The sequence below is a fragment of the Amblyomma americanum genome, chromosome 2 (assembly GCF_052857255.1).
Source record: "Amblyomma americanum isolate KBUSLIRL-KWMA chromosome 2, ASM5285725v1, whole genome shotgun sequence".
Lineage (NCBI taxonomy): Eukaryota > Metazoa > Arthropoda > Arachnida > Ixodida > Ixodidae > Amblyomma > Amblyomma americanum.
In genome coordinates this window covers 38,833,706-38,855,550 of record NC_135498.1, presented here as the reverse complement: position 1 = coordinate 38,855,550, position 21,845 = coordinate 38,833,706, and the positions used below count along the sequence as shown (strand labels likewise).

Genomic DNA, 21,845 nt, shown 5'->3' with positions numbered 1-21,845 from the left:
GCGTTTATTGCTTACGTCAAAAACAATCTTAAGCTGATTTTTATTCCGGCAGCGGACGGGATCCAGACTGGCCTGCCGGCGAGCAGGCTCGGTTTACTTCACGTCCGCACCAAAAAAGACAAAACAGCCATGCTCTCAGAAAGGCCGCCTGCTATATTCGAGCAACGACAGCATGCCTACACAACAGCCGCGCTTTCGGCAACGACGCTGCCTGCGGGAGCGCCAGGGCGACGAACTGCGCTGCTTCCCGGCTGCCGTGCTCGTCGCTAAGCCTAGCTGGTTTCGCATCGATGCCGCAGCTCAGGGCACTTAGGAACTAGCCAGCACCGTAATAAAGAAACTTCTGTAGTCACCCCTTTACTGCCAACCTGTCCCATAATGAAATAAAGTTATGCTCGATTTCCGCGATGCCTGCGGCAGCGGATCTAGCAGACGTCAGGCGAGCAGCACGAACCTGCAGCAGCAGCAGGCGGCTGTAGGAAGAAAGAAATTTGCTTGTATCGTGGTTATCACTTCAACCAGCACCTTGACATTGGCCAACGATCCTCAATAATGATACCTTTTTGGACATTCATCTATCCCAGAGCATGTTATGAACGTAAACAAACAGTACTATAGTGGAATCCTGTTCGTGTCTGGTGAATGTTTTAGCTCGACGATCGATCTCGCGACGACACGGTCGGCAGACTGGTTTTGTCGGCGTCGCGGGCGTCAAAGTATGTCACACTACGAAGACATCTGGTCGTCGGACGCGTTGGTGACGTTGTCGGCCTAGTGTGACAGCTTGGTCTGCCACAGACACGGTCTGCCGACCCGGTCGGCCGATAATCGGTGTCGCTGTCGTGTCGGCGTCGGCGTCGTGTCGGGCTAGTGTGACAGGCCCTTTACAAACGCAGCATTCTTTAAAGTTGTTATTAACTTGTCATGACCACAATACAGTTAACACACGAAGGACTTGCAACAGAATTATGGTTTCATACAATTATAACATGTTACAACATAAAATTAAAACGGTTCCTGAATGCTGCGCATGCTCGAGATAAAAATAATTGGTTTTAAGGCGAAAGCCTTTAATGGCTCATACTCCCGGTCGAGATCCTGTCCGTCCGTTACATCGCCAACCGGAAGTCACGACAACGGAAGTGACACACTTTGACCTTGGCAGATTTGCACCAAAATCGATGTCCAACCTAATTCGACTACGACGAACACCATGGTGACCCCCCAAATTTTGTCCGGATCACCCCAGAAATTTGCCCTTGGCCGATGTGCACCGAAATCGATGTCCAGCCTGATTCGAATATAGCAAACACGATGGTGACACCCAAATTTGGCCCGGGTCACCCCCCGGAATTCGACCTTGGCCGATGTGCACCAAAATCGATGTCCAGATTAATTCGACTACAGCGAACGCCATGGTGACCCCGAAATTTGGCCCGGGTCACCCCCGAAATTTGACCTTGGCGGCAGCTCGGGCCCTAGAGCCGACTGCTCTTTAGCTCTCTAACGTAGAGCAGCCGAGCAGGGCAACCTCCCAGCTCTCTCGGGTAGGTGAGGGGAAAGGGGGGTAAGCAGGGTTAGAGGGATACTTACTTGGTGCTGGGTTTCCAATGATCATAAAGTGGAGCCCCGTGTTGAGGCCTAGCATTGCTCAGCGGTTTGCTGAAGCATATCCCTTCCCCAAACCGGGGAAGCTGGAAGCATTCAATTTTCCGTAGTGGGGTAGGCGTACACGCCAGCCCCTGCCTAAATTTGAAGGAAGGGAAGGAGTGCTGTAACTGCCTCACTTCACGATGGTCACCTCAATCGCGCCGTGAGGGAGAGAATGAAGGAGGGAGTGAATGAAGTAAGAAAGTGGCACTGAAGTGGAGTGCCCCGAATATTATTTCTACCACATGGGGTCCTTCAGATATCGCACAGTGCACGGGTGACTTTTCCGTTTTGCCTTCATCGAGCATTAGCTGCGTCACAAACGGCTGCCAGATTCCAAAATTTCCGTTAGCGGTTGTGACCAGCCTGTTGTGAAAAGTGTCCGGTAACGATGGTGACGACACACCACGGGACAAAAAAAAAAGAAAAGAGGCCGTCTACATTTCTCGAGAGGGAGAGAGTGGGAGGGGAAGGGGAGGGGGATACAGGGCATGGTCACGTGGATAGCCCCGGTGACCGTGAACAGGGCCGCCTATTGCCGCAGCCATCGAAATCGCTTCGGGGCGTATGGCCGTATCACTTTCCATCACCGTCTGATTCTTTAAACTCGCTTCCATCCGCACGAGGCACAGATAATGGCCGGTCTGGGGCCAGGCCAGAAATCAAAATGGACCCTACGGTTTGGCCATAACCCCCTTTTAAGTTGTGACATGTATAATTTTGACTTAAAAAATACTCTTCGGCTTAACCGGCCCAGTGAGGCCTTAAGAAAACCAGTTCTTTTTTTTTTCTAACGAAAAACAGCGATGGTTAATTGCTAACTTGAACATACGAAACGTTCTACAAACTCCGAAAATGGTTAGACACTGTAACATGAAAACAACGGAATTTATGAAATCAACGCTCTAGGGATCGGGAAATGGCTTTGTGCAGCTAAATGCTCATGACGAAAAAAGTGCAGAAGAGAAATAGACACTAGTATTGGTGGAAAAATCTTGATGAGCAAGAAAATGGCGGTACACACGATACTGAGTTTTGTTTGTGAAATGTTTTTTTTTCTTTGCATATTTCTGTGCTCTCTATCCGTTTCTCGCTCACCTGTTCTGTGTCCAACCGCTATAAAAAGAGAAACACCAGTGAAGACAAATCAATCTTGCAAAAGATCGGTCCGCCGATCGATAAGCGGCGGTAAAATGTTTCCTTAAACGAAGCGTGAACTTCGCTATATGTTTTTTAGCAGTCAAGCACATTACATTCTCGCAACGCAACAAGCACACAGAGGTTCCAAAGGTGCTGACGACCAGGCAACGAAAACCCCTGAGACAATCAAGCTAAACACATATATACTTTCGCATGTTTACACGGTTTAGCTACGTTAAATGTTATTTTTCTACGGTGAAAGGATTTCCTATTGCAACCCCTGCATTAAAAGAGACCGTTTGTGCATTAACTACCCGTACATAAATGGCCGCGTCTAGAATGCAAGCCAATATGAGCTACACAATTTCTGAGCTCACAGAGGTCCTCATATATTTGCGTTAAAAAAAGACAGCAAATTCTTGGACGTTAAATATATCCGCCTAAAAAAAAAAGAAAATTGCGTTCTGAAATAAACTTCGAAAAATGTCCACCGAATTTTCAATAAATGAAAACAGAAAAGTCCAACATATACATATTACACCATTTTCAGGACTATAGTCCGCAGGCTATAGATGTTTGGTTTTTGTGGAAAGGAAATGGCGCAGTATCTGTCTCATATAACGTTGGACACCTTAACCGCGCCGTAAGGGAAGGGATAAAGGAGGGAGTGAAATAAGAAAGGAAGAAAGAGGTGACGTAGTGGAAGACTCCGGAATAATTTCGACCACCTGGGGATCTTTAACTTGCACTGCCATCGCACAGCATTTGGGCGCTGTAGCGTTTTTCCTCCATAAAAACGCAGCCGCCACGGTCGGGTTCTAACCCGGAAACTCCGGATCAGTAGTCGAGCGTCCTAACCACGGAGCCACCACGGCGGGTCTATAGATGTTTAAAAACTGAAATTTTGCGCGGTGCAGACTATCTATGTGTGCGAACGGTACATGATTGCATTTTTTAAGATCACTTGTCAGAGCCAAACGAGCAGGCATGGATATCAGGTGGGACAGCTGCAGTAAGCAGGGAATGTGGTACCGACTGTGAAAATAAGATTTACCGCTCGTACTATGGCTTTTGAAAGAGGGGCCCTGGAATTCAACGGTGGTGTGTCGTGATTCGCCAGGTTTATAAAAATGAATCGTCTGAGTGTTCAACAGCGCACAACTGTGGGTCGAAGTGAGCCAGAAGGCTTCCACTCACAGGCGGGGCTGTAAGACTGGCACCGTTTCTATATTGCTCGCGAATATCTAAGAAACTCATTTTAAGGCGAAATTTTTCCATGCGGGCTATACACCGGGAGCGGGCTGTAGTCGGGAAATTATGGTACACTCCACCAGAAAGTCGCGCCCTTCTAAAAACTACAACTTCGGAAGTTTTGCTATAGTTTCGTTTTCACGCGAAACTGCGTTATTCGAGCCGTCAATCCGCTTGGTTCCACTCTTCGAAGCGCAGGGAGAACGATAAGGGACACTACGGATGGGGTTAGGCGGGCCAAGATCCGGTGTCGAGGAGGCTTCAAAGGAAGCGACATCATGGCCTCATAGTTCTTTCCTTCCTCCATGACACGTCACTTTTCATTCGACCGCTCGAGTTCCCTCCGTCCGCTAGCTGACCGCTGTGGCGGATGGATGTTGCAGCGATGAGTCACTTGTTGCCTCATCGGTTGAGCGCAGTAGAAAAGGCCCCTCTGGCCTCCCACTGGACGCCTGGCAGTGCTCCGGAAGCGCAAGCCCCGACGAGGTGCTCAAAGCAGCCTGAAGAAGCGGCGCAGCAGAGGCCTCTTTGGAAAAGGTAGGTGGATTTTGTCGCGCAAAAAAGAATCTACGGGCCTTCGTATTTATATTGTTGCGCGCTTAAGTGAAGTTTCCGTTTAAAATAATAATAATAATAATTGGTTTTAGGGGAACGGAAATGGCGCAGTATCTGTCTCATATATCGTTGGACACCTGAACCCCGCCGTAAGGGAAGGGATAAAGGAGAGAGTGAAAGAAGAAAGGAAGAAGAGGTGCCGTAGTGGAGGGCTCCGGAATAATTTCGACCACCTGGGGATCTTTAACGTGCACTGACATCGCACAACACACGGGCGCCTTAGCGTTTTTCCTCCATAAAAACGCAGCCGCCGCGGTACCGTTTAAAATGCACATTAATAAGTTAGCATACACCAGTTGCTACAGTTATAAAGAGCTTCATGGCATAAAGCTTCGATGATGTGAGGCGCAACCTTCGACCATACGTTCGAACTTCTGTCGAATCCTTACCGCACCAATATGAGTAGCAAAGGTGTGGCCAGTTTAGCCATTTTTACTCAGTTTTGGTTAATGATTTAAGACTACGTTGACCTGGCGTCATCTGAGCCTCATAGCTCGATTTACGCCTTCGTTAAGAAACAGTGTTGGTGGTCCCGGCGTAAGACTGGTCTGTGCTGGTACAGTGGCAAGTAAAAAGATTAGCTCAAGTCAAGGACTACCGCAGGGATGGAATGAAAACACGTGGCGCTGTGGTTAAAGACTGCGCCAGTAAGAAGACTGCAGCATCGTTCTCATTCTTTTCTAAATTGAAGTTCAGGAAACAGTTATCGCCAGCGATGAATTATTTATTCATTCCGCGTGCGGCATTTTGCCTGCTACTCTCGGAGGTCAGTTCAAAATAAAAAGGGGGAGCCGGGACGTTTAATCCGATTTAATAAAAAGTCGGCCGCACAGCACAATAATTGGAAGTTTCTAAGAATGGTCGAAGCGTGTAGATCGATTTCCGGTGGTGAAACAAAAACGAGCTCAGAATCCTCTTCAGTGCTAAAGACGCGATGAGATATCAACTGGGATGTAAGACACTGAGCATTTCCTTTCCTGGAAAAACAATTTTCGTAGCACAATTGCGACGCAACCGTTGGTCGCACACCGTTGCGGGTGGTGTCATACTGTTTCTCATTGTGCAAAGTATACGTCTCTTACTCAGACTGAAGGCTAGCTCGCGAGCGGTATTCAAACAGTGCCTAAGTGTTTCACTCGGACCTTTGTGGATTCAGCTTTTGTGAAATCAGCGTTCGTAGACGAATCTTGAAAATTAATAATAATAATAATTGGTCTTTGGGGAAAGTAAATGGCGCCTGCACCGCGCCGTAATGGAAGGGATAAAGGTAGGAGTGAAAGAAGAAGGAGGTGCCACGGTGGAGGGCTCCGGGATAATTCCGACCACCTGTGGATCTTTAACGTGCACAGATATTGCACAGCACACAGGCGCCTTTGCGTTCCGCCTCCATCGAAACGCGGCTGCCGTGGTCGGGTTCCAACCCGGGTACTCCGGATCAGTAGCCGAACGCCGCAACCACTGAGCCACCACGGCGGGTCGGAGGCGCCCGTTTCTCAGTGCGCACCCTGCGTCGAGGTCGAACGTTCACGAGCACACAATAATGCTTTCGTCTTCGCACCACGTAAGCAGTCTTAATAATAATAATAATTGGTTTTGGGGGGAAAGGAAATGGCGCAGTATCTGTCTCATATATCTTTGGACACCTGAACCGCGCCGTATGGGAAGGGATAAGGGAGGGAGTGAAAGACGAAAGGAAGAAAGGGGTGCCGCAGTGGAGGGCTCCGGAATAATTTGGACCACCTGGGGATCTTTAACGTGCACTGACATCGCACAGCACACGGGCACATGAGCGTTTTTCCTCCATAAAAACGCAGCCGCCGCGGTCGGGTTCGAACCCGGGAACTCCGGATCAGTAGCAATCTTAAGTTCCCTCTGATTTTTTGTTCTTTATTTAAAGCATACTTGCAATGAAGCAGCGATAAAAGCGCAACAAAAATGAAGACGTAGCTGAAGATATAAAACCAGACACGGCCGTCCAATGCCGCTCAGGTTGTCTATCACTTATGCTAACCTTTTTTCTTTACTCGCACAGCAGGCACTATTAGCCGCACTTGGGCATATTTCCTTTAAATTTGATTACTTGTTTATTTGGTTGTTGACTAGAATTCTAATTTGTACCTGGTAGCGGGAACTTTATCAGGCTCCACGAAGAGTAGACATCATAAAATAAAGAATGACCACTTGAGGAAAAAAATACCAAAATATGAAAACAATCGAAACGCGAGCAAGATAGAGTATAAAATTGACAAAGTCCGGAAAAGGCGCATTATGAGAAACAATGTCCATAAAGCACACGCCCAAAACCCGGCATCTTGTGTCACAGACACGGAAATATTTCCACAAGAAAGCCTATCTCGTTCAGAGAATTTGTGCCTGGGTTTTATTGCAGCTTTCCACTAGCGGTGTTTTCAGTGCAATCAAATTTTGAAACCAATAAGTGCAATTTGATTTTGTTTTCAGCCTACAAGATCCGCAGAAACCTGTGGCTTAGATGGGTAAGTACACCTTTGTAAGTCACATCTTGCTGCTCAGAGATTTCCGGCCACCATCTTGAAATCTCGGACGGACAAGAAACGTTCGAAAGCGAGTTGTATGAGGTAAAGCTCTTAAAAGCCTAATTTTGTCGAGCCACAGCGCCAAGGGCAACCGCGTTTTCGAAATTCTAAAAACCGATATGGCTATTACTTACGACCGGTTACAAATCTCTAAATCCAACTAGGCGCCAAATTCTACTAGTTAACAGGTTAATTATAAGAATTAGTTAACCAGCTTACTACTTAAGACGATTCACCGGTTTTCTGGTGTCCACCAACACTTGCAATACTATAATGAAAAGCCATACTTTTACCTCAAAAAGCCTATTTTTGAAAATGTCTGAAAGTGTTCCCTGAAACACCTTGTACATTATTAAGCGGTCAGAATTAATCCGGAGCCCTCCACTGAAGGGCCTCGTCGTCTCCTTCCATTCACACTATCCTTTGTTGTTTGCCGTAAAACGTGGTGAAGGAATCGACCTAAGTAATACAGGTACACTATGCATTCTTTCTTCTCAACGTCTCGGACAGAAAGTACCACCATATACCATGAAAAAAGTTGAAGTACATTTTTATTGCCTTCTGTTTATTACAGATCTGTTCAGAGGATTCGTATGTGACTCGTGCCGTCGCAACATAGTCGCTGACCGATATAAGTGCGCAGAGTACGTCAACTTGAACCTCTGCGCTACTTGCTATGAAAATAACATGCACGAGATTCAACATGAGTTCCGCTGGTTTGACAAAGCCGGCGTTTACAGGTGAGGGCTGTTCGCCAATTTTCATAACCTTAATCACCTTACTAGGACGCAGCAAAATAGCAGTATGGTAAGTATCCGCGTGGCTTCTAAGTTTGTTTGTTTTTTATTTGTCTCGTACCATAATAAAGAACTGAAATGAAAATGGGGCTTTCAATATTTGCGCATTTAAATTTCAGGGGCACACTTCCCCCACGGGCAGCAGCTATCCGGCGTGCCTGAGTTGTATTCGATCAAGATGCAAAGGAAATCTAGCATACAGGTAATTATGACCGGTACGAATTTCCAAAAGAATTCCTCTTCAATTTTCGCACAGTGTAATTCCAGCTAAGCTTGCCACACTGCAGCAATCTCTTGGCCTTTCCACAGCAGCGCTGCGGCATCGTGGGCACGCGCTGGAAGTGCGCAGTGTGCTGCGACTATATACACAACCTCCTCTCTGTGTGCTTTCAGAACCAGCGCGCCACCTCGACCACGCCATCTAGCGAATCAACGAGCCCGGCAGCCCACTGGACTGCATGGAATTTTGCATGAAAGAGAAACACAGTGGCATACGAAGACCGCCGTAATGGCGGACGCGACTTGATTTTAACGCCGCAGCGTTGAGCCTTCCGTTTTCCAGAAAATCTGGTGTCACCATCGTCCGCGATTTGCCCAGGAGAAGCAACCGCGCAGTGGGTCGCTTATAACCCGTGACCGTGTGGAGTCATCACAACCTGGCCATCGGATTGTTAGCGAATAGACCCCCGCCGCAGGTCGCAGTTAAATCAATCATTAATCCTGAGAGGTTACTCGGTAAGAGCAAAACCGGTCGCATAAGCTGCATCCTTGCCAGCACCTGCCATTGCAGAGCAGTAGAGCATCACTTCACCACTTCTAGCGCTCCTGGTGAAGTGGTAAATATAAGAGTACACCCAAGGATCTATGAATGTGAAGTGGAAAATGACGAATTCTACATATATGGGCATTAACTCAGTAAAGCTATAGCGTCATGCCGTAAAGGCGGAGCTTAATTGTCACCTCAAATTTTTTTCACCAACGGGCAGTCTGAGTACACGTGTGACTGAGCGTTTCGCCACCTTCGAAATTCAGCCGCCACAATTCTTCTGGAGACCGCGAAGTTTAGATCAGGCGCCGAACTCCACAGCCACTGACCCACAGCAGTGAGTGACGAGGGTATTTGTAGCCTCGCTTTGCGAACTTCATGGACAGAGGCAGGGGGCTTGCTCCCTAAAACGCTTCTTCAGTGCAGCAACATAAAACCCCCGAGATCGCTCATAACGAGGGAAAGCGGGAAAAGGATGACAGGATTTGTGCCCACATTCTATAAACGGGCGAAAGCAGAATTGCATGAACGATAACGATGACAATGAACACAGAGAATCCTCTGTCTGTGTCTTCGCGCCGCAGATGGAAGTGGATAAAGATGACGATACGCAGTGCACAGCGCGAGAGTGTATGGCATTTTAACACGACGCATGATCGGCTAATGCTTTGTACATAGCTCATGTACATAGAACATTGCTTCACTGTAATAAATACCATGTTAAAAAGAAGCAGCGATAGCCTAGTGCTCTTGTGCACTGGCCAGTCAAGCTGACATATTCGCGTCGCCGTGGTTGCTACCCCAACTAGTCGCGGCAGTATTTGCCTTATTTATTGCGGCGACGCTACAAACAGTCGCCGCGCCAACAACGCCGACACCAGACATTTTTTTTTTCTGACTGGGTAGTGGCAACGCTCTTGCGTTAAAAGAATTCTATACTATGGGTCAGCTAGCACGTTAGGCGTGCGATATTGCTGCCAGTCAAAGGTGTGTATCCTCGTTCGAACGCAGCCGCTAGCTGAGGAACCCAGTACCTTCCCCAAGCATTGGCTTCCTTAATGCCGCAGAGCACCGCCCAAGCGCTTTAGGCAGGCCCCCTCATGGCTGCACGTAGGTACAGGGGACACGAGACACATCCCTGACTTTCCAATTTCACCGCTTTGTCTTGCGGCTCTTGCACCCTGCCTTGCCTTACAGGATTTTTTTTTACTTAGCTGAGCATGCAGGAGGACATTCTCAGGCTCAAGATACAGATTGGTAGGTCATGAGCTAACTAATGCAGTGCTCTAACATTAGTCATGATTTGACGTTTTTTCCTTTCATGCTATCTCTTACGATTAATTGTAGGGACTGCTGTTCACAGAGTACGCAAAGATATATATATATATATATATATATATATATATATATATATATATATATATATATATATATATATATATATATATATATATATATATATATATATATATATATATATATATATATATATTTGGTTTTGGGGGGGAAAGGAAATGGCGCAGTATCTGTCTCATATACCGTTGGACACCTGAACCGCGCCTTAAGGGAAGGGATAAAGGAGGGAGTGAAAGAAGAAAGGAAGAAGAGGTGCCGTAGTGGAGTGCTCCGGCATAATTTCGACCACCTGGGGATCTTTAACGTGCACTGACATCGCACAGCACACGGGCGTTCTAGCGTTTTTCCTCCATAAAAACGCAGCCGCCGCGGTCGTGTTCAAACCCGGGAACTCCGGATCAGTAGTCGAGCGCCCTAACCACTGAGCCACCGCGGCGGGTCAAAGCTAGAGCAGATGAACATTTTCTCCGCTATTTTGTTGTTCCGGGTCACCCACAATTTTCTGCCATTTATTCGTTCCCTTCATTTCCCGCAACAGGAATGCCGAGAGCAAGGCCTGGTGGAGACCGTTGTGCCCCGGAGTAGCTGGCGACAGAACTGCGAGAGCTGAAGGAAATGGCGCAGTGAGACATCTGCATGAAAGGACGACGCGATGTGGCTTTCCTGTGCGGGAACAGTTCGTGGGCGGATTGCGCAGGGGAACTCGCAGTGTGTCGCCTATGCCGCGGGCACGTAACGAAGGAAATAAAGCTCTACTTGACAAGCATGCACACGAAACTGACAGCCAGTATGCTTATACTGAACAGATCATTACTGCGTAGTTTTCTAAAGGAGCGTTTGGTTTCAACATGGCCAGCCTGCAGTCTCTCTCACTGTAAGCTATTTACGCTAACTGCGCGTTAATTCATTGAATTCCTCAGATTCGAAGTTCCCGGGCTGGAACCCGACCACGGCGGCTGCGTTTTCATGGAGGCAAAACTCTAAGGCGCCCGTGTGCTGTGCGATGTCAGTGCGCGTTAAAGATCCCCAAGTGGTAGAAATTTTTCCGGAGGCCTCCACTACGGCACCTCTTTCTTCCTTTCTTCTTTCACTCCCTCCTTCCCTTACGGCGCGGTTCAGGTGTCCGCCGATACATGAGACAGATGCTGCGCCATTTCCTTTCCCCCAAAACTAATTATTATTATTTTCATTGAAAACTTAAGGCATTACTTTGTGCAGAATAAAATAATAATAATAATAATTGGTTTTCGGGAAAGGAAATGGCGCAGTATCTGTCTCATATATCGTTGGACACCTGAACCGCGCCGTAAGGGAAGGAATAAGGGAGGGAGTGAAAGAAAAAAGGAAGAATAATAATTGGTTTTTTGGGGAAAGGAAATGGCGCAGTATCTGTCTCATATATCTTTGGACACCTGAACTGCGCCGTGAGGGAAGGGATAAAGGAGAGAGTGAAAGAAGAAAGGAAGAATAGGTGCCGTAGTGGAGGGCTCCGGAATAATTTCGACCACCTGGGGATCTTTAAAGTGCACTGACATCGCACAGCACACGGACGCATTAGCGTGAAAGGAAGAATGCCGAATTGGATTTAAAGAGCTGCCTTCTAGGCAGATAAATGCTTGAGGATAGGTGAATAAATTGTTTTTTTTTTGCTTTTAAGCTTTCTTTCCATGATACCCCGACGGGTGTTACAAAGCCGTCGTTTTTCTACAGGCACGAACGTTGGAATAAATGCTCCTTTTTCTTGTCAAGACGAAGTGCGCCTCCCACATCCCATAAACAAAATTCGTTAGCTACTTTTGGAAGTTCGCGTTCTCTTTCAAGGTACTTCGGCAACACTTACAATAGCACCTTCACCAACGAGGAGCCGCACTAGTCCGAAAACAAGAAGAAATGCATTTTTTTTTTCTCTCTGCGCTTTAGCCACACTGAACCCTCCCCTCTTCCTTCTCCCAGGTGTTGATGTTGCCGCATCCACCCAGACATTGACTTGTCTCATACGATGTCGAAATGATGACATCACTGCGGGTTCTGTTACGGTGTACCGTGCAGGCGTTCGTGCATCCAAGGAAGCCTACATAAACTACATCGGCTACAGTACACAAGATGGAAGCCCAGGTGCCCGCGGCATGGCAGGGGCAGGCCATGGCAGTTACAGCGGTACAGGATACCCACAAGTAATAGAAACAATGGGTTAATATATAATTAGGGCTAACTTCTGCGCGATAGAACTGGTATAGGACGTCACCATGATCGCCACCGTAAAGGTAGGTCATGCCTCATTGATAGCAAATAAGCCACGCCAAATCCATCGGATCACCTGATCCCACCAGCCCACATAGCTCTCTGCTACCATAGGATGCATCGTCAAGCCCCTATGAATCCGGTACGCTGTGTAAAAAATAGGGTCAGCTTAAACAGTTATCCTTCAGTTGGCAACAATGTCCAGTCAAGTTTGAAAGACAGTGCTCATAATTTCATTCGTGCAAGATAATGCTGGCAGTTAAGCATTGCGAAGCACGAAATAGTATGCGAAAGAAGTCATTCGCAGATGGACACCGCCGCCACGTACCTGAAAGCGGGGTCCAGTGACCCAGGGAGCAGTCAAGCGCGTTTCGTCCCGTTTCGTTACTTCTGTGCACAGATGAAAGTTGAGGAAGTCGATGACGTGCAGTGCACAGCGCGAGTGTGTGCTCTTTCAAAACATGGCGTGATCGGTCGCGGCGATAGCATAGTTCAGAGAATAAAGAAAAACAACCGGATATAGCAAAGTGCCGTCGTTCAGTAATGTGGGAGTCCCATCGAAAGTGCTTCGCTGAGAATGAGATTAAGTTCATTCAACTGAACTTGCTTTCGAAGGACTGCAGCTAGGTATCCTCTTTTCGCAGCGATAGTTGTACAATATAAATTCGCAGGGTGAACAATGCTACCATCGCCGTCGGCCTGGGCAGTCAGTGTCGGCATTTTGTCGTGCACTTGGAGCATTCTGCTTTCACCTGATGTCAAAAAAAAAAAATGTAGCTCAGATTGGCCGGAGCCGTGAGGCAGATGTGAACTCAAAGATGTGCTAGTCATGATCGCCTGGTCCGTGCGGTCCCGATTATGGTGAGTGAATTTTATTGAACAGAAATGCGTCTGCTGAGCAGGGAAGATCAAATGCGCTCGTCGTGGTCTCGGCTAAAAGTTTACTGAACATTTCAACAAACTCCGCTCCTCATATTTCAAGGGAGTGAGGACGTTATTCGGTTAAACCCGTCTTTTTATTCCAAACGAATACGAACATTTTCGCACTAAAACATAGCGACTGCACTTGTGGCGTTCTCGCATGACACCACATATCATTAAAGCAGTCTCTTAACAGAGCTGCAGCAAAAATACTGAACATGATAAACATCTCAGCTCCCTAAAATATTACACGTGGGAGAAAAATGAGGAAGCAGTTGATAAACCTGCAGTCAGCAGTTGTTCTCCTGTTTCGAGGAAGGATAAATTTTTGTTCTTTAACTCATCTTTCCCTCGAAACATCGTCTCTTAAAAGCCCCCCCCCCCCCCCCTCATTCGGAGGAGAGTTAAATACTAGTTTTATTCTTGTGCAAAAACTCAGTGATGTATTTCATACTGCTCGTATCCGCATACACTGCGATAAAACTTGCTAGCATGCACATCCTTTGAAACAAAATGTATGAGCCGCGCAATGCGTTCAATACGGACGTGCCCCAAAACAGTATTTAAAAAAAATGTAACCGCCTCTTGCACACGCATCTAAAACAGGTTAATCTTCTTGGTGACAGCGGCGCGGCACAGATGACAGACCTCGAGTGAGGCAGCACATGAGCGACAAGTTCCATGACCGCACAAGAAGGCCACGGTGCGGGGTCGTTCCATGCAGATAGCACACTGCAGTATCGGGTCAAGCCAACCCAATTGCTTGCAACGGTCTTCATCGCCATCTGCGCTGCTTGATGTGCCGTCTCCTGTAGAGGTTGAAAAAATGGCTGGGGTTACACTGGCTTGAGTGTATAGTTATACGAGCGAAAGCCCTCTTAAGCATGGTCTCCACTGTCTCCAATAAAATGTCAAGGGTCAAGGTCACAGGCAAATACCCAGTCGTTGAGGAAGTAAAGCTCAGGAGACGCCCTTGCTATCCGAGCGACGCGCCAAAAAGTGTGCCGGCAATCACGCGCTTTCTCAAGGACTACAGGGAGTTTCGGGCCGGTGGCGCAGCCAATGGTAACGCTGGACGCAGCGACGTCGTCTGCTACATTGCCTGCGGCGCATGCGCAAGCGCGCCGAGACGGAGGCCAAGTAGAGGGGGTAACAAGGGGGAGCGGCTTCGCAAAGTGTGACGTAACCGTCTCCCATGAGTTCTTTCCTTCCTCCATGTACCCAGTGGTTAGTCGTAAGATCACGCGATCACACTACCATAACTTGGGCCATACCACCACGCAGTTGAGCTCGGTTTGAACTTGTGAGGCAGTGAAGGTAATTGCCGATGTGGTGCCCACTGTCTCAAATCAAACGTCAACGGTCAAAGGTGAAGGCTAGGTTCCCAATGTCGTAGTCATGATCACGTGGTTATACTACCATAGCTCTGGCCATACAGTTAAGTTCGCTTCGACTTTCTGAGGCATTGAAAGTCATTTTCTCATCTACATCGAAATCGCTAGTTGTACTACAAAACGAAAACGAATGAGCAAGAGACTGTTCAGAGAGTGTAAGTGATGGGATTTGGGCGGACGTCAGTGGCCTGATTGATTGCTTTTTAGCTGTCCACGCAACACTATCGGCTGCCACGTGGAAAATCGTGGCAGCAATTGAAACTCCTGCGCCGATACCGAACCTGCGAATTCGTCGCCAACAGCCTAAAAACGTCGCCACTGAACAAAAGCACTGACCACTGATCAAAAGCCATTGGATATAGAGAGCAGAAAGTTTCAGCATAGCGTTGCCGTAAAACTCTCTACAAGAGTAATGTCCACAAACCACCAAAGGCATAACTCTGGAGCTTTGCACGTGTGCAAAGGCGGCAGGACTTCCAAGTCTCGCATGGGAACATTTTCTTCTGTGTTGATGAGGTAGAATATATCTAGCGAAAGCGCGGAGGGGCACGGTACTACTGCTGTCAGTTTGCCCCACTGGAGGCCGACATGACTGAGAGCTTTCTCATTTCCGAAACGCCCAACTTTTTCCAGGAAATTTCTTATGGTGGCGCTAATTCTCTTCAGTCGCTTCCGCTTGCTCAACCGCTGCTATAACACGTTCTCAAAAAAATTTGAAGGGGACTCAAAAGCTCCGCATTGAGGTTATGACACGATAGCGTAATGGGTTATTTGTCATATACGCAGAGCGTCATTCTATACTTTGGAGTCCTCATAGCCTGCCTGGTGTAGTGGTGCCGCAGCTAACCGATGCGCCACTGCACTGTGATGGCAGGCCCTCCAAGCGGTGGGCCTTGTGCCGCCCAGGTTGCTCTACCCGAGCGACCGATCATCAATTCAACTGCCACTTGCCACGGTGGGTGATTTGCTCACTATCCGGTGGGCGGGCTGTGATGACGCCGCACGGTCGCTCGACCAAGGTGGCCCACCTGCCTTCTAGGCTGCTCTTTGGGGACCACCTGAGAGAGCCGTGCCAGTGATTTGTCGCTCACAACGCCGACATCGGACCTTCTGGTGAACGGGGCCTTTACCTCTATAAAACTACCGTTCTATAGATACTCCCAAAGTGAATAACGGAGGGGAAGCCTCAGGGTGCTCGCCAAAGTTTCGACAAGAGTACTGGTCTTCGTCTGGGCAAAGCCTTCATCATTGGCGGGATTTAGGTATGCCCCCCCCCCCCCCTCCGTGCGGCCTAGAGGACCTCAAGACCTGGGAGGACTGGGAGACCCTGCTGCACTCAGAGGACCCGGCCGTGCAGACCATCGCCACAGGCCGGGATGCCAGTGTTATGGACCTTAGGGACATAAACACTTGAGTGAAGTGGGGTCGTGCGGGGACCCAGGGGCATGCCCCGATTTCCTCTGGACAATAAAGTTTTTCTCTCTATCTCTCTCTCACTCCGGGGAGGATGGCCCGGTGAGCGAGAGGAGGGTATAAAGTGGGAAGCGTGCTAGGATGGGGAGGGTGCATCCGATAAGGCCTTCCTCCTAGGAATGAAAGCCCTATCTGAACCTCGCCAAGGATGAACGCTTTGCCCATACGAAGACAAGACATTCTGCCCAAACGTTGGCAAAAACCCCGAGACTTTCCCCTTCCTTTTTCACGTTGTGCGTGTCAATAAATCATCTGCTTACCCTCTCTACGCTGTTCTATGGGCAATTAAGTGCGTTATAACAAGTCACAAGAGTTTCAATTGCAATTTCAAGTCAACAAAGATCTGCTTCATCTGTACACTAATCTTTTTTTTGGGGGGGGAGGGGGAGGGGGGACGCCATGGCTTTGGCGCTTCTGCAGTGAATCCTCTGGAGAAAAGTTGAGCGGGTGTCGAAAATTTTACCCCTCAAAATTCAGCGTAGCCAAGCGCAGGTAACGCTTCTTGGACAGTGGCGTTATTAGCAGTACAAAACCATGGCAAGAGCGTTTAACCTACACATCGTGCAACACTTAGAGGCAGGTTCCACAGGTACCGGCACTCCAAAAGTGCGTTCTAGAAGACAGGACGCTTCCTATCTTCCTTGCCTGTCTCCGTCTTTGCAGTTTTACTGTGCGTTAAAATGAACACATACCTATTCGCCCAGCTGGCCATCTTGTCGTGTTGCAGGCGATTCCGTTACTTATCAGTGGCAGTTCGCAAGCCGCCGCAACACTGCAGAATGATAAAGTAAATAGAGAAGAAAACGTTGGTGCAGCAGGGTATGCTGACAAAATTTGGCTAATAAAACATACCACAATTCATGACGTAGTTTCAGATAGAAAGGACTACATGACAGTGCATAGAGATCTGAATAATGTTCACAGCAATGTGTTCTTTATAATGCTGCAGTTTCACGACTTTCCTCTCATGCTATGTTCACAATTAGTATGAAAAGCGCGAACTGGTTACTTGAAAACGAGGGGTGCAAAATAAGGACACTTTTGCTGTACTTTTTGATCTACTTTACAGCTGTTATAAGGCAAGTGATAAAAGATGCAAAGTTTTTAATTTGGTTTGTGGTAAATAGTGACGCCTGCCTTGTTGAGTCGTTCCTCATTGTGAATAAACCTATGCATTTTCTTCGTGATGTATATTCTAGACTCCTAACGTTTGGAAGTGAAGGTCCAAACCCTCTTCGAAGGTGCGCTCACCAGCACACAAGTTTCAGCCTTACAACGTAATAAAAGAACACCTCCAATACTTCTAAACGTTCCTTAAAGAAAAACTGTAAAAGCGAAAACTGTAACATGCCCTACGTTGGCTCTTATGTGTAAAGTCCCTCCCAAATCCACTGGACTAGACTACAGGTGGAACATTGCTAGCATAGGTCCAATATTGAAGTGAAATAAAACGCCGGAAGGAGAATGCGTTCTGTAACGATATACTACAATTATGGCGGTATTTTATAGATATCGGTAAAGAAATTACGGATGATTAAGCGCGGTTATTATAAATGCGAATTTGGTGCGCCAGCACTTCGGTTTTCACTTCGGTTTCCGTTCGAGGTTCAGTTTTCATGGTCGAGCAAGGTTCGCAGAATGGTCGGCGAAATCTGACTTAAGCTCCGCCTTAGCGATATGCCGCGATAACATTTATGGGTTAATGCTCATATGCGGAAGTGGTCATTCTGTACTTCACATTCATAGATACCCGGGAGTCCTCATACCCTCCTGGCGCAGTGGTGCAGCGGTTAAGCATCGCGCCACTGCCCTGCGATGGCAGGTGCTCCCAGCGGTGGGGCTGATGAGACCCAGGTAGCCCTTCCCAAGTAACCGCACGGCACAGAGGCTTCGGGCAGACATACATCCGCGACATCTGAGATTGGGGTTTTAGGGCTAGCGCATTGAAACATGCAGTCACACCTCGCAGACTCGGACGCTACGTTGTAATTAATCCCAACAGTTAGCTTTGTCTGTAATATGATTCTTGAGAGTCAAAGTGAGAGGCTTCGGACAGACATCCGCTACATCTGAGATTGGGGTTTTAGGGCTAGCACACTGAAACATGCAGCCACACCTCGCAGACTCGGACGCTACGTTGTAATTATTCCCAACAGTTAGCTTTGTCTGTAATACGATTCTTGAGAGTCAAAGTGGCGCTGTCGATACTGCGATATTAATGGATGCAATACCGTTCCGGGTCCTTCCAGAACACAAGCAGTGCCAGGACTGCATTGCTTTCGGCCATTTGCAGCGGTGTAACGCCGACGCTGTTCTCCCGCTGAAGGTCACCACCCATGCTTGCCAGAAAGCATGCCAACGCTAGACTGCTGTCCACGCCCGGCTCACGACACTGCAAGATTCTTTCGGCGATCTGCAAAGTTGATAATGAGGAGAGTTCATGGGGACGGCCCTTTTTTGTCACGCGCCAAATTAACGCTGTCGATTCGGCCAACCACCTCCTGATTCCCTCCGTTCTACACCTCTTAGCCAACTGATTCCTCTTGGCAAGAGCGCCTGACATCGCAAAACAGCGTTGACTGACCGGGGACCGGGAAGAGAGAGCCCTGGCTACGGGTGCCAACCTTCCATGTTTTTTTCATTTCTTTAAAAAAAAGTCAGTCCACTTAAGCAGTCAAACAATTTTGTAGTCAGTATGATACGAACCAAGAGGGGAATCAGCCGGGCCATTTGGCGCATGACAAGAAAAATTCAAAGCGCTAAGGACGGGACAAAGTGAAGCGTGTGTGTCTCCTTTCACTTTGTCCCATCCTTAGCGCTTTGAATTTTTTTTGTTATGATACGAACGTAGTGAAGAACAGAGGGGCAACGCAATCTGAATACACGGGCATCCCAGTATTGCCCTACACAAATATGCGGCCTCCTCGGCCGCTAACCCAACCACGAACCAAACTCGCGTTCAACACTTCAATGCCATAGCCACCGAGCCATCAGGGCGAACATGCGGAATCATCCGAATGTATCGACATCTGTACTTGTCACTGCAGTAGCGAGAAATAACTTAAATGACTCAAAGGATCTGGAACACGTAGGTTAAATTTCTGGATCCCCGCACGACCCCACTGCACTACACGTCTCGTTCAGCAACTGAAAGTGCTTGAAATTGCAGCAGAGCATACTAAACGCCCTTTACTCCGGTACAAAAGATGGGAGCGGCAGGTCTACACAGAATGGGTCCAGGAAGTTCAACCTACCGCTGTGATGGTCGGCGCGCACCGGGCACCGACTGAGGACGGTTGTAGTGCAGGCCGCGCCTTCAAGACCACGTGCATGGGCGTGTGGCCATGCTGGTCCGGCATGTTCACGTCTGCACCCGCCCTGACGAGCAGTTCGACGAGGTCGCAGCGCCCGCAGAGCGCGGCCAGCAAGAGAGCAGTGTGCTGTTCGCTGTTCTGAATGTTGACATCGCATCCGCCCTGGTACGCAAGAGTGGGAAACGTTGGTAACGAGCCTCTTCTGACGAGTTCCCGCGAGAACGGGACATATTAAAGCTAAAAGCTCCACTACGCTAGTCGCGCAGGCCGGAGAATCACCTTGAACGACCTTCAGCTCAACCACGTTAGCCGTGTATGACCGTATGTGGTACAGTATGGTGTCGAACCCTTTACCCCTGACTTTGACCCATGGCCTTTGACTTTTGACATTGGGTGACCTTTGGGTTAACCTTTGACCTTAAGAACCTCCAATGGGGTGATGTCAAGCCACGTGATGACATCCGAAGGGGGTCGTAAAACCATGTTATACCTCGTCATAGCCACGTGGTCTTGTGGGTACATATAGAACGGCTGTCTAGAGCGTGCAGCGGCGCTGCCAAGGACGAGCGTCAGACGCTTAGCAATTGTCCTTTCTTTTCGCTTAATTCCAGGGTTAGCCAAGCTAAGCCACTGCCAATTTTTTTATTGGACGCCCCAAAAGTTAAGGTGAGACTTCAATGGCGTCATCACAAGCGGTGGGCGTAGACCTGTTAAAGCTCACCGCTTAGAGCGGTGCCAACGGTGTTGACGGGAACGAGGCGCTACAAACTAGGTTCCTCGCTAGGTGCACACGAGTGAGTGTACAGCCTGAAACGAAAGGCTGATTGAGCGAAAGTATAACTCCTTCATTTTTCTTAAACTGGAATTGGAAAACTGGCTCTGCCGGAAAACGCGGATAAGAAGACTGACTTTAAAAAAAATTCTGCTGGCAATTGTATACATTTGTTATATACATTGTTATATACATTGTTATATATATTGTTATATACCTATACAAAGAATATACATTTGTTGCTTTCAAGCGTGAACTATACAAATGGAGCCTTAACCCTAGTATTTACTAATTCTTGGCACGTTTTTCTGTGCAGAAATTATGAAGTCAATATTCCACATATCGGACTTCACCTTTGGACAGACAACGAAAAAATAACTTCAAGTTTTGCCAATTGAGTCGAACAAAAACTATTGTGGCTCATTTGAAACTAGTCAATAGCTCTATAAATGCGTTCCGCCTAGGAACGCGGTGGCGCGGCGACCGCGTTTCGATGGAGACGAAATTTTGCATTTCAGTAGAGCGAAATTAATGCATTGCAGTAGAGCGCAATTGTTAAGGAAGCAAAATTACTCTCCTTACGACAACAAAACAGAAGTATCAAAACGCGCTATAGCCGCCGCGGAGGCTGAGTGGTTATGGCGCTCGGCTGCTGGCCCGAAAGACGCGGGTTCGATCCCGGCCGCGGCGGTCGAATTTTGATGGAGGCGAAATTCTAGAGGCCCGTGTACTGTGCGATGTCAGTGCACGTTAAAGAACCCCAGGTGGTCTAAATTCCCGGATCCCTTCACTACGCGTTTCTCATAGCCTGAGTCGCTTTGGGACGTTAAACCCCAATAAACCAGAAACCCATACGCGCTATCTCGCGCGTTTACGAAATATCTGCAGTTTCCCCTCTTAAAGGGACACTGAGGAGAAATTTAAGTTGGCTTGTATCGATAGAATAGCAGCTCCTGATCACAAAAACAGCACTCTTACTGAAAACAAAGCTCTTGTAATGTAGAAAATAGCAAGAACCAAAATACAGGTGTCGCCGCCACAGGCCAATCTCGCAAGTACAATCGTGATGACTTCCTAGGACAAGAGGCGCCACCTTGGAGGAATTTTCCTTACTTCATGGAAGCCACGAATCTCTGAGGCTGGCAAAGGAAGGTTGCGCACCGCACCGCTAGCCGTCAGAAATCACGGAGTCTGCGTTTACGTCACGTATCACACGTCACTCCGTTCTGAGACGTCATAAGAGTTGCCGTGGCGTCATAAGAGTTCCCCGAGTTTGAATCAGAGCGGCGGGAAAAACTTTTTCATCTTCGAATCCAAATATCTTTGAAATAAATGCATCTTTCGCGCCCGGACAAGCGGCAACAAAGCCATGAAATGCCGAACTATCAGATTTTGCTAACAAAAAAAAAATGATAGAGTTCTCGTCAGTGTCCCTTTAAAGGGCAGCTGAGCCACTTTTTGACAATTGCACGACATTCAAGCATTCAATTTCATATAGGTTGTAGGTTCATGCCAAGTTCTTTTTGACCAGCATTTAAAGGGGTGACGCAATGGACGATTAAATACGAGGCTTCTCCTCACAGCAACGAAAAGGTGCAGA

The 21,845-nt window shown here is 47.9% G+C and overlaps 2 protein-coding genes and 1 non-coding gene across 7 annotated transcripts in view; 2 read left to right on the top strand and 1 right to left on the bottom strand.

The window, feature by feature from the left end:
- Nucleotides 1-1,585: 1,585 nt before the first annotated feature.
- Nucleotides 1,586-1,745, top strand: LOC144122255 (U1 spliceosomal RNA). Its single transcript, XR_013312866.1, has one exon. It is a non-coding gene; the product is annotated as a U1 spliceosomal RNA (small nuclear RNA).
- LOC144121043 (E3 ubiquitin-protein ligase mib1-like) lies at nt 1,625-10,949 on the top strand. Of its 2 annotated transcripts, XM_077653956.1 has the most exons (5): nt 1,625-4,578; nt 7,117-7,151; nt 7,786-7,951; nt 8,128-8,210; nt 10,669-10,949. In XM_077653956.1, exons 2-4 carry the CDS (start codon nt 7,148-7,150, stop codon nt 8,168-8,170), a joined length of 213 nt encoding a protein of 70 aa, XP_077510082.1. In that variant the 5' UTR covers nt 1,625-4,578; nt 7,117-7,147; the 3' UTR covers nt 8,171-8,210; nt 10,669-10,949. The 2 variants fall into 2 exon arrangements, with proteins under 2 accessions (XP_077510082.1, XP_077510083.1); XM_077653957.1 differs by lacking the exon at nt 1,625-4,578 and having other exon boundaries at nt 6,559-7,151.
- A 2,080-nt stretch (nt 10,950-13,029) lies between these two features.
- LOC144121041 (B-cell lymphoma 3 protein-like) overlaps nt 13,030-21,845 on the bottom strand; it is a 111,630-nt gene continuing 102,814 nt past the window's right edge. For 2 of the 4 annotated variants that reach the window (XM_077653951.1, XM_077653952.1), the window contains 4 exons: nt 19,414-19,635; nt 18,391-18,572; nt 16,852-16,931; nt 13,035-14,101 (listed from right to left, as the gene is read on the bottom strand). In XM_077653951.1, the coding sequence (XP_077510077.1) occupies nt 13,890-14,101; nt 16,852-16,931; nt 18,391-18,572; nt 19,414-19,635 (696 nt within the window). In that variant the 3' untranslated portion in view covers nt 13,035-13,889. Of the gene's footprint in view, nt 14,102-16,851; nt 16,932-18,390; nt 18,573-19,413; nt 19,636-21,845 lie in introns of all 4 variants that reach the window. The other 2 variants (XM_077653950.1, XM_077653953.1) reach the window with 2 other exon arrangements.

What these genes read in the sequence shown, in the direction of transcription:
- LOC144121043 (XM_077653956.1), top strand. An exon ending in GACAAAGCCGGCGTTTACAG is followed by an intron (nt 7,952 to 8,127) that starts GTGAGGGCTGTT and finishes TTTAAATTTCAG; the next exon opens with GGGCACACTTCCCCCACGGG.